At 36.9% G+C, this 12,837-nt stretch overlaps 1 protein-coding gene across 1 annotated transcript in view; it reads right to left on the reverse strand.

The window, feature by feature from the left end:
• EXOC4 (exocyst complex component 4) overlaps positions 1 to 12,837 on the reverse strand; it is a 719,168-nt gene that overhangs the window by 386,694 nt on the left and 319,637 nt on the right. Inside the window, exon 10 of the mRNA XM_006088330.3 lies at positions 5,386 to 5,482. Within this exon, the coding sequence (XP_006088392.3) occupies positions 5,386 to 5,482 (97 nt within the window). The remainder of the gene's footprint in view (positions 1 to 5,385; positions 5,483 to 12,837) is intronic.

Consider the following 12,837-nt stretch of genomic DNA (forward strand, 5'->3'; position numbering starts at 1 on the left):
GGTTTATGTACTTAGAAGAGGCCATGTGAGGACACAGTGAGGCTTCCTTGAACTCATGTGTCCTTGGTCCTGACTTGTCCTAGCTCTAAAGACTTGGAATTTCTGCCTCTCAAGCAATGATAGGCGGCATCAAATCCCAGTCTGTCTTTGATGATTCCGCCTTTGAAACCAGAAGCCTACAAGAGATGGTGACAGCAACACAGAGCAACACAAACATGACTTTGCTTTCATTTGTAACTGTCCTCACTAATTTGCCTTATTGGCCCAGAATACATGCATAGATGGATAGATGGATAGATAAAAAGACAGAGCAAGCATTAGACTGTATTCTGAGTACTTCAGTTAGATGCTACAAGAATTTAGAATACATTTTGTTCTCAACCATTTTCTGCTATATGAAGAAATTGTACTAACAAATCTAAGACATGATATATTCTTTGTTTTCAGATTTTTAGAGAATAAAGATTAATGATAATAATAAATAAATGAAAAAACAAAGGGAAAAAGAAATTCTCCCCCCAAACAACAGCCACAAAGTTATTATATATTAGTTGTGATTAAAAAGTGTTACACTATGTTAAACTATGGTTGATACCTCAATAAAATGTACTTCAATTGGTGAAGGCTTAGTTATATTTAGATCATGGTTAATAATTACCATGATATAATTATTCAAAAATAATAATTTTTATTTTAACAATCTAAATTCATGTCAGACCTAGACAAAAGAAGAAAAATATGCCATTCAAATTTCAACATTAACATTTCTCCCTTTTGTTCTCCAAATTCAAGGCCTAGAAAATAAATTCCATTTATCAGAGTGAATCCATCATTCCTCGTGCATGTTTTATGAGAAAGCTATAAAAATAGCAAACTGGTCGGTGGGAAAAAGGCATCAGTTCTATCATTTCCAGGGTCTATATTTTGGTGCAAGTATTTCAGAATCTACCCAGGTGTGGCCTGAAGTGTATTTATTTCAATATGGTTTTGTTTGTTTTTCATTTAGACCCACCAGGAGAAAAATTGATCAGATGACCCCTTCCTTATCTTATCATCCAAAGCTTAAAGGTTTAATTGCACACAATGCCTTTTTAGACCAAGACTGAAGCAAGGATACTACTATACTTCATCTTTCTAAAACTTCACACTCTCAGACAATTTTCTGGTTTATGAACCAAAAAGAGAAAATGGTATGGAAAAGCATTAAGTAAACAACTCACGGGAGGGGTCAGCAGGGTTAATGAGGAGTGAACAAATAGGAAGTCAGTATATTTGCCTCCAACAGCCTGTGCGTTTCCTGGTGATGGGCCGGCATTAATTGAGAAGAGTACAAGGATAAGTCTGCAAGGTTACCAGATCTGAGGAGCCTGTGCAATAAGTTTACGTGAGGACAGTATAAACGACTGTTGAGCATATATAAAACAGCATAATGGGAATCCACAGTGTGGTGTTCTCAGCAGGTGGTTCAGTTTTCTGTAGGGAAAACCTTCAGGCTGCAAAGAATGCACTGGCAGCTGAATAAAAATTATGAAAAGCAATTTTTAAATAAATAAAGTGTGCAAAAGCCACAGCCAAAGTTTCTGGAAGACAGAGTACAGTGTTGCTAGACACAGGAGAAGGGAAGGGAAGGAAAAATGAAGGCCCTGCACAGGTGGGAGGGTTTCTTCCTTGCGGGTGAGAAGTATGTGAGAGCTCACTGAAAGAGTTGAGGAAAGCAATGACATCATGTTTGAACAGTGCTGGCTTGTGATAAAAATCAATTAGTGATGAGTTCCTTCTGAACTTATTTTTAATATGGAGTTATAAATAAAGACTCATTATTACCATCAATGAGAAAAAGAGTTTGGAAAATTGGGATGGAAAGAAAATTAGTCACTTCACAGCAGCAGAAACACATCTGGATGAGACTACTAGGGGACAGGATGTGATCGCTCAATAACGTCAAGCTGTTTGCAGAGAGGCTGTCCCAGTTTACACAGTAGGTATAGGAGATCCCACTGATCAACCTCCTCTCCAATAATTGGTGTTTTTGACTTCCTAACTTTTTGCCACCTCTGCAGCCAGGCAAGGATTCCATCTTATGTTTCTGTCTCCTCAGAACTTGGCATAGAATCAGAGTTCAAGAAATAATCAGTGAGTAAAAGTGAAGTGAAGAAACCTACATTTGAACTTTGATAACTTGTTCTGGTTTTCTTTTTAAATTTTAAAATTATGCTTTTTCCTAACTTTCCATTCTTCTACACTGCCTCTCCCACTATGTTTACATCTTCTTTTAAGTCATAAGTTACTAAATCACATTCACTTTAAACTAGCACGGAAAAAAAAGCAAGGAGCAAAGGGGTGAAAAAGGTATCTATACATATTTAAATAAGCCCATAAAAATAAGAGTGACTATTTCTAAACAAGACCACAGATCTAACTTAGAGAAGGGAAAACATACATTGCAAGAATTCCATAAACATCTCATTTATTGACCATAAATAAATGAATGACTACAGAAGAAATTGGAAATTTTCTAATGATAATAGTAAAAATAAAATATACTAGTATGATAATGCACACTGATTCTCATCATTACTGAAAGTAAACTTCCAAACTTTAGAAGAAATACTAAATCTAATAATCAGCAAGTGCTGAAGTATGAAAACTAAAAAAAAAAAAAATTAAATACTAAAAGATCTTAGTCATTTAAAGTTCCATAAGCCCATCAAGAGTTATCAGCTACAACTCCATAATGGTTTGAGAAGATAGACTGCACTTTGAGTCAAAGGCTAATTTAAAGTCTATGATGATGACCTTCTTGGAGAAGAGTTAACTTACCTTGCAGACCACATAATATTAAGAGTTACACAGAGAATGAATGAATGATAAACTATTGTAAATCATGCAACAAAACTTTCTCCAGTTCTAATCAATAATAAAATTCTGACCCTGACCCTTGTGGCTCAGTAGTAGAACACCTGCCTGCGCACTGAAGGGTCTTGGGTTCAATTGCTGATCAAGGGCACATACCTGGGTTGCAGGTCAGATCCCTGCCCCAGGTTGGGCACGTGTGGTAGGAAACCAATTGATGTGTCTCAGATGATGTGTCTCTCCCCTCCTCCCCCGCTTTCTACTCTCGCTAAAGAATCATTGGGAAAATATCCTCACTCCTCAGGTGAGGATTGAAAAATAATAATAATAATAATAATAATAATAATAATAATACAATTCTGAATGAAAGTAGAGACCAAACAAGTGAGTAAACCTAATAGGAGTATTCTCCAGCCTCAAAACAACTCTTTAGTAAAGCAGGCACAAATAACACTAAACAATAATAGTCAAGAACTGTAATGCGTTAAGTTCTACCAGTATTTTACCCGAATTGCATTTTATTAAGTGGGAAATGGTATGTTTTTCCATTCAACTAACTTCACATTGAAAGAGGAAAAAATGTTTATGAGGAAAAAAGCTCTTGAAAAGTGGCTATTAACAACACTGCCAAAAACTTCCACAGGGTCTGTTTCTTTTGTACTCAGGAACAAATGTAAGCACGAGGCTTCCATTTACCAACCCATACAGAGCTCTGCAGTCAATTATGGCGTTCAATCTAGGTTAGAAGATGCCTATACTGATTTAGGTAGTTTCCCATCTTCCTAACAATTAGCAACATTAACTAAGTAGAAATCAATTGTAATTGGAGAAGAGAGTGAGTACTAAATTAATTACCAAAGTCAGTCCATATATGAGAGAATTGTTACTTAATCTAGAAATTCTTTATGTTGTAATTTACCTATTTCATATGTATATAAAATCAAGTACATTTAGAGGAATAGTCTTAATTCTCTTAATTCAGTCATTATTAAATTACATGAATTTACTCAAATGTTTACTAAAACAATTTTTTAAAGATAAAAAACATTTCTTTTAAAATCTTTTCTTTTTTATTGTGCAAAAGTGAGGATTTTTATTGTTATTGTTGTTGAATTTATTTATTTGTGCTTTCTGCATTTAAACCTAATTGGGTAAAATATTCCAGTACAATTTTAAAACACTGGTTAAAAGATGAGAATTAAATGAATTCTAATGATATCAATTTAGTAATTCTTGGCTAATGAGATGGTAGGATAATTCTAGTAATAACTTACTTATGTTTTTGAAAAGTACATACAGTATTATCTCTGACCATTTCAGTAGCATCTGTTTAACCATTAATCCACATGCTTCAAGTATTATAGAAGTTACCTGAGAAAGTTAACATGATGATATGAGGTATCTAACTTTTAATGAACTCGAGGGTTTCTTACTCATTATATGAAAATACAGCAAAAATATGTACTGGTTATTACCAAGGAAAACGTATAATTAATATTACATTAGATATTATATATATTAGATATATTAGTCCCAAAAGTTCTCTTTTTTTATTGTAGCCAAAACTCATAATTTACCATATTAACGTCTTTCAGGGATGCAGTACAGTAAGTGTTAATTATATGCACATTGTTTTAACAGATCTCAAGAACTTTCTCATTTGCAAAAATGAAACTTTAGATCCACTGAACAAACTCCCTTCCCTCATCCCAAAAAGTACTCTTTTAATGGTACTTAGGTCTTAAATTTTTTTTTAAATAGAACTATCATGTATTCTTATTTTCTTACGTCATAATATCACAATAAATTGAGCCCCATAATAGTCACTATCAAGTTTTCCTTCAACATATAAAAATCATGTATTTGATTGATATAATGTCTTTAGTTTTATAAATCATATTTGTTCAGAGACCTGCCAATTCTCAAAGGAAATCTGAGTAATTAGTGTAAATTAGTGAGACAGATCACGGGTCTGCAATTTTTTGCTGTCAAGGGCCGGAGAGTAAGCATTTTAGGCTTTATGGGCCATATGGGTTCTGCTGCAAATATTCACTGCTGCAATTGTAGCACAAAAACAGCTATGGGCAATACATAAATGAATGAGCATGAAAACAATTTGGAATGACTTGGCCTAGTCTTCCACATTAAATAAACCATGAACCGTGTGTCAATAAAAATGTATTTACAAAAACATGTGGCAGTTAGACTTCTCCCATGGGCCCTAGTTTGCCATCCCTGAAATACATAAGGAGAGGAAGGAAAAGACGGGGGAAGGGAGAAGGGCAGGGACAGAGAGTAGGAGAGAAAGTCTAAAGTATTCATGAAGTATTACTCCTGAGAACAAATAGCTACTTAGTGGGGTTGACATTATTTATTCTATTGACCACTTTGATAGTGAGGCCCTAAGAAATGGAACAAGTTTGGTTTTTTTTTTTTATGATGTTTCAATGCTGACTGACCTATTAGCATTCCATACATCTGCAACAATAATGAAAATATTGACCTTCAGTGACTACACAGGATTGGACTTACCTTAGTAGCGGATGGAATATGACAGTAATATTTCTGGCTCCAGGTTTGCAGACAAATTTTGTTCCTCCACCTTCAATTAAATTATCATCAGGACCACCTTTCAGAAAAAAAAAATAGAGATTTACTTTTTTAGAAATATTACAAAGAAATAAAACAAGCATATCTAGATAAATGTTATGGGGGCATAAGAAGGACCATCTTTGAAAACAATTGCCTTCAATATCTACAAAACATTTTGGAATGACTTGGCCTAGTCTTCCACATTAAATAAACCATGAATGAGCATTTTCATGGAAGCACAGTGAGAATATAGAGTATATTTCAAGAAAAAGTGCAAAGGTATAGCTCTTGCTCTCTAACCACCAGTATCTATCTTGAACAGTAGAGCACAGACAACTTTCAAGGGAAGAGAACTGCCATACAAAGTTGTCCAGGGCTGTAAAGATCGGAGCAGAGACCCAAACGAACTGAACTGTGTGTATTTCATCAAATCTAAGATCCCACTGATTGTAAGATCTGCTATTATTTTAGGTTAACAGTAAGGGAAAAAATGTCCTGCTAATTAAACTACAGAATGCTTCCTTATTACTTAGGATCTTTATTTTTTCTTACTGAAAAGCTCCTTTTAAAATAAGTGGATGTTTACCATAAGTCTCACATATACATGCAATAAGGAGATATAAGAAATATAAACTGGTTGAGATATTCCTAAAACTATGGAATAGTCAGAGTCCAGCTCTTCTGAATGACTCCAAGTTGTCACTTTCCTTATTTTCTAAAGATTGTCATCAAGTGAGTTTCTTAAAGGAGTGTATCCAGCACTTTATTTCAAGCTGCTGATTGATATCCACTCTGCCAGGTTTAATATATCAATATGTTCTTGATGCCATCAGGTCTAAAGAAAACATGTCCCTGTACTAAGCAAGAATCATATTCTTTCCTCAAATGGTCCTTACAAGGTTCATTATCTGAAATACTGAGTCACAGTATGAGGAATAGTCACTCAACTCGTACACACTGAGGCAAAAACAAGTCATTATGATTGTCTTCGGCTGGACAGCCATTAAGATGCCATTGATTACAGATATATCCTAATTTCAGAGAGTTTAGGATGTGAAAACAATGTATATTTTAGGATGTTGGGAGAAATGCTCTCCTTCCACCTCCAATGCTCATATTTCTTTCCATTAAAATGAAGCTTGATGAATGTAACCCCTGACCTCTCTCCATCTTTAACCCACTCCAGGGAAAGTGAACTAACTCCTCTGTTTAAATTGAGAAGAAAAAGCTGGGCATAGTTGCTTCAGCAACCCCCTTACTCCGGTTTAGAAACCGGATGCACATAGATATAATAAGTGTGGTCTTGCTAAATTGAGTAATAAAGGTTCTGCCCTGTCAGAGAAGGACAAGTGGTCCAGCACCTTCCGTGAGGGGGTGCGCAAATCAGTTTAATGTTGATGTTCATTTAGAACTCTCACTCGACTCTCTATCTGGCCTGTACCAATATAAAAGTAATGTTCATCTTTCACCTATCTTATGTTATTTCTTAAGAGTGTCAGGACTCTGACAGGAAAGATACATGCCACAAAATGGGCTTCTCAAAACCTTCACAATCTGCAGTTACAATGTTTCCCTTCTTTTTCCTAAATTAAACATTGTCTTTCTAATTATAGTTCTTTGCCTGATTCCAAACACAGCTTAATCTCACCTGATTTATTATCTATCTCAACGGTCTCTGAGGCATCTTGGAAATTGACTGATAAAAACATGTGAAGCTTCAGAAATCCATAGCCCAGATCCTCAAGGTTCCCAGGGGCACCAGAGTCTAGACAAATCCCACTTGGATTAGTTGTTTCCACCAACTAATCAGAGCAAGGTCTGTCTTAAGGAAAACAGAAAATATAATGGCATTTTCAGCGCTTAAGTCTAAAGCATGAGCTATTTTTTTCTCACTAGAAAGAAATCCATCTTATTGTACTATCTTTGCATCAGTCCTATGACTGTTCTGCTGAGTTAAAGGAGAGCATCAAGACCAGCACAAACACGAGTCCTTTATAAAAATCCTCCTCAGAGGTCCCCGGATAGTCACAGACAGAAAAAAAGGAGCAGTCAATATGCCTCCTTTATCAACACCTCCCCTTCTAAGATCATAAAATCTAGACACAATTGAGTCACCAAGGAAATGGGGGGTGGTTGTATAGAAGAAACCTGGTTATATTCTGCACTCCAGGGACAACATAAATAACTTACTATGGAATAAATGAATGCACACAAAAAATAATGCTTAAATCTACTAGATGTGAGCATATCTTTTAAAAGACTACATGATCTCCAAAGGCTTTTAAAAATTCTGATGTTCTGTGATTTTCGGTATTCAATAATTAAATACAGACCTGATTTACCCACCTCCAGTCATTTATTCTAAATCCCTGTTAGCTATAGACACAGGATTACTGAAAGCTTGGGCAGAAATATAAAGGAAAAAAAAAAAGGAGAGAGACTTGAAGCTGAAAAGCAATTCCACATACAAGAACTTCTTTGTTACTCCAGTCCTGCTACCAACGGCCATCCACACTGTATTCTCTGTGATTTCCTTCTTACAAACCACAAGTTTTCACCTAGCTTACTAAATTACCAATAAACAACACTGGCCCAGGGGAAATATTCTTGAAAACAGAGCTTCACAACCAAAGGTAAAGGCTGTGGCCAAAGACCATTCAGCCTGTGACTCTCTGTGCTCTGAGATTTATCCTAGCCGGCGACCAGGCTCCAGTCCTTACACGCCTTCCGGTAATCAAGCAACAAGGAGCTGCTGCCATGAACAGTCCTAGGGAGCACGTTGTCCAATCCTGAGAAGAGCACAGGATGGCCCAGAGCATCTCCTTCCCGCCATTCATTATGCTACAGTCCATCTGGGCTGGCGAGGCCAGGTGATAGGCACCAGAGAAAACGGTGAATGATGATGGATGGCTGGGGAGAAGGGAAACTGACAATAGCATTCCAAGGAGAAGATATGTTCTGCAGAAAGGAGGGGCAGAAACTCCCCAACCACATTTCCTGTTTCTGACAATGAGGACAGGGTGTGACAGGCTCCCTCAGATGATTGGCAAGAGGCACCCAGGCCACCCAGTGACTGTGGAGATGACAGTCTCCTAGAGTTCGCAGTTAGTCCTTCATTTAGAACGCATTTCCTTATAGATAATGAACTCCCAAACTCATTTATTCCTTGGTTCTCCCAACTAGAATTTGATGGCATTTATAACATAGTCATTTCAGTAGAACAGAAATAAAAAACCAAAACCGCAGAAAAAAAGGGAAACGCATGTTCTCACTGAGAGAACGATGGTACAGTGGGAAGAATCAAAAAGATCTGTGCCAGACCCCACATCAGCTACTTACTAGTATAAGTGTGATAAAATTATTTCAATCCTCTGAGCCTCAGCTTTTCTATTTATAAAATATAGATTGCAGTAAACTCTTTCAAAGACTTTGGTGATGTTTAAGTAAGATAATATACTCAAGGGCATTCAGGACAGTGTCTGACACCTAATGCATCTCAAATAAATGGTGGTCTAATTTCCCCTTGAGAATTACCAAGCAGTCAAGGACTTACTGATCAGAAACACACACACAAACACACAGAAACACCATCACTGGAACATAAACTAAAATACAAAAACTCCAAATTCAAAAAAAATGTTATTCTTGCTACTGTAGGAAACATTATACAAGTCTATATACAAGCCTTTAATGAGACTAATTAAACTGTCTGCCTTATTTTGGGGGCAGTATTATTGTAGCAAAAAGCTTAGAAAACTGCAGAGAACACAGCACAATGAAATAAATTAGTCTTTATCCACTCTTGCACTTTAATTAAAAATAATCATTATTAAATGTATTGGTGTTCCAGTGGTGAATGCTTTGTGCCAAACATTGAGATGAGAACGAGAGAATGTGAGGTCTCTTCTGCTGAGGCGCAGAATCTCAATCTAACTTGGCCTTTCCATACAGAACCACGGTGAAGGGAAATGTTTTTGCAGCAAACACTTTGCTTCATAAATACTTTCTAAGGATTATAAACATGCATTCAGTACAATAAATATGGAATTGCTGATTGCATCAATAAATACGGACTGTAATTGGCCCTAAGAGCCAGCTGAATGGTCGAAGAATTCCCTGAATTCACAGCCCTCACCTTGCCAGAGGGGTTCTCAAGCTCTTTGGCAAATGCCCATTTTTAAAGCACAAATTATCATTATGATTTAATGCTGTTGCTGCTGCTACTAGCACTACCAACAAACTTGTAACAAGGGACTATATATGAGCTTGGGGTAAAGTAATTTTCCTTACGCTCAAATAACTCACAATCACAGTCAAGTCAAGCAATTTGGGATTGGTGAGGACATTCTATTGCTCATGAATAAGGTGCTTTTGACATTCTATTGCTCATGAATAAGGTGCTTTTGGGGGGTGGGGGGCGGAAATCCAGGCAACAAGCCCCTTCAAGGAAAGGATCATCTTGACTCAACTCTCACCAAGCGTGTAATTATTTTTTTAGTATGTTTTTCTTGATTTCAGGGAGGAAGGGAGAGGGAGAGGGAGACAGAAACTTCAATGATGAGAGAGAATCATTGATTGGCTGCCTCCTGCATGCCCCCAAGTGAGGATTGAGCCTGCAACCCGCGCATGTGTCCTGACCAGGAATTGAACCATGACCTGCTGGTTCATAGGTTGACGCTCAACCACCGAGCCACCACGGCCAGGAACCAAATGTGTAATTATTAACAATAATGCTAATTTGTTAATGGATGAGAATAGTTTCTGGCATGTAATGAATACTCAGTAAGTATTTGTTGAATGACTATATAAATGAACAAATGAACAAAAAATGATAATGTCTCTTTTAGTCCAAGTGAATTCATAGTACAAAGCAATGAGGAACAAACAGCAGTTATGTTTTACATAAAGTATGTTCAGTAAGGAATCCAAGTTTCATAAAGTCCTGAAAAAGTGTATTGATTAAGACATTATTTGTAGAAAATTTCCCAAATAGAAACAAATGATTTATCTAAACCATTAGAAAAGTAAATGTCTTGCCTATATTTCATTGCCCAATTACATTTTATTCCTGGGTAGCCAGCTTTAATGTTGTACTGTAGATAACTAAGATGTGTCAAGTACTACACAGGATATGTAGAGAGAAGGTCAGGAAGGGGAAAGCAGATTCATTTATTACTCATCTACAAGGAAACTGCTACTGTGCTAGACATTTTACATAAAATGTCTCGCTTACCCTTAAAAATACCCCTGTAATACCCTTACCTATCACAGAGATGAAGAAATGGAGGCTCATTGAGGGTGTTGGGAGCAAAGTATCTTGATCAAGGTCATACACATGGTAGGTTCAGTATTCAAACAATTTCCCCCCAAATATACATACTTAATGTCATTTTAGGTTCCCAAAAAACTCACAAGTAGAGTAAAATGACATAGATGACAGGTGATACAGGAATATTCTAAAACTAGAGGCCCAATGCACAAAATTCATGCAAGGGGCTCGGCCCCCACTGCCTCTGCCTTGGCCCCTGCTGCCGCAGCTTCGTCTAGAAAGTCATCTGGAAGGACATCCAGTCTAATTAGCATATTACACTTTTATTATTATAGATAGGGAGGAATAAACCCTGGTGTTATGGTGACTTTAACATAAAATGCATTTTCTATGGAATCAACACTAACTATAGCAGTTGGTTATGTAAATTCAGGCTTAATTAACTTAGTGGCATAGAGGCTTAAGGTGAGAGGTGATGAACTGAACTAATCTTTGAAAGGAGGGGGAGAAAAACTATTAAGGATTCCTTGACAATCCTTTTAGATTGCTAAGGGCACAGGTGAGATACAATAACTGAAATTTATAGCAATGCCATATAGCTGTAGGATAGAGCAGAAATAAGAGTGAAGAAGAAAGGACTTTGAGAACCAGGGTAAGGATTTACCACCTAGAAGGGGTGAAAACAAGGGATAAAAAGTATTGAAGGTTCTAGTGAGAAAGAAATTAAAGTGATTAACCATAGATGGGTCAAAGCTTGGTGGTGAGAAAACAAATTAGGTTTGGAAAGGGTTTGAAGAAAATGACAGAAGCTGACACTTGGGGTCTCTATAAGATCAAAGAGTATTTATGGCTGGAATCAGAGGAAGAGAAAATGTGAAGAAAATGGAAGGCTGCAGTTAAAGAGGGACATACCTTGAATTATAGCCTTCCTTGCCTTTCCCTATAGTTGCAACCACAGGTAGCCCTCTCCTGAATTAGAAATGGCATAGTGGCCAGAGGGCAGTAAGTTTGATGTTTCCTACTTAAAGAATTTGGGAGTAGGGTAAGACTGAGGAAAGAAGGAAGGAAGGGAGGGAAGGAGGGAGGAAGGGAGGGGAAATTCTAAGGATTGCAGCCCAGAGGAAGAAGGGGGCATTCCTATGGGTTCTCTCTAGATTAGCGGTTCTCAACCTGTGGGTCGCGACCCCTTTGGGGGTCGAACAACCCTTTCACAGGGGTTGCCTAAGACCATCAGAAAACACATATATAATTACATATTGTTTTTGTAATTAATCACTATGCTTTAATTATGTTCAATTTGTAACAATGAAAATACATCCTGCATATCAGATATTTACATTACGATTCATAACAGTAGCAAAATTACAGTTATGAAGTAGCAACGAAAATAATTTTATGGTTGGGGGTCACCACAACATGAGGAACTGTATTAAAGGGTCTCGGCATTAGGAAGGTTGAGAACCACTGCTCTAGAGAAAGGGAGGCAGTCTAAATTAGGGACTGCCTAATGGTAAGCTATTGTGAGAAGGACAAACAGTGCATGGCTTGAAGTATGAAGAACAATATATTATATGTATGTGCAGTATCTTGTATCTGTTAGAAATTTGATTTGAGCAGACTGCTAGGAAGGACATACTTCACCTGAGTTTTACTTCAAGTAAGACCATTGCTTCTGGATTTTTGGTAAAAGACCATGAAATATTTTTTATAAAGAAAGAAAAATCATATTTTTTTGTTGTTCAAGAATTGAACATATTCTAGCTCCTATATAGCAAGTGAATTTTATAATAATCTATTACTTTGGGATGGTCTCTCAGTTTAAAAAACAAAACAGAAAAAATCAATTTCTTAATTATCTTCCTAGCAATAACTTGTGAGAGGTTTTGGAGTACAGAATGACAAGGAGCAACCACAACAAAAATGAAGCAACACATTTTAAGGTTAATAAGAGTCCATCCTGAACCACCAGTAAAATGTGCTCACCTGGAGTCTTCCATGAGCATAAGTCAAAAAAGGCTCCACTAGTAACAGCACTGGCTTTCTGCAATGGAGTATGAAGTGGCGTGCTCTCTAGGAAGAGCAAATGTAAGACTGAGCCAATTACCAAAGGATCCAGTCACTGC

This window comes from Myotis lucifugus, unplaced genomic scaffold, assembly GCF_000147115.1.
Source record: "Myotis lucifugus unplaced genomic scaffold, Myoluc2.0 scaffold_46, whole genome shotgun sequence".
NCBI classification, from domain to species: domain Eukaryota; kingdom Metazoa; phylum Chordata; class Mammalia; order Chiroptera; family Vespertilionidae; genus Myotis; species Myotis lucifugus.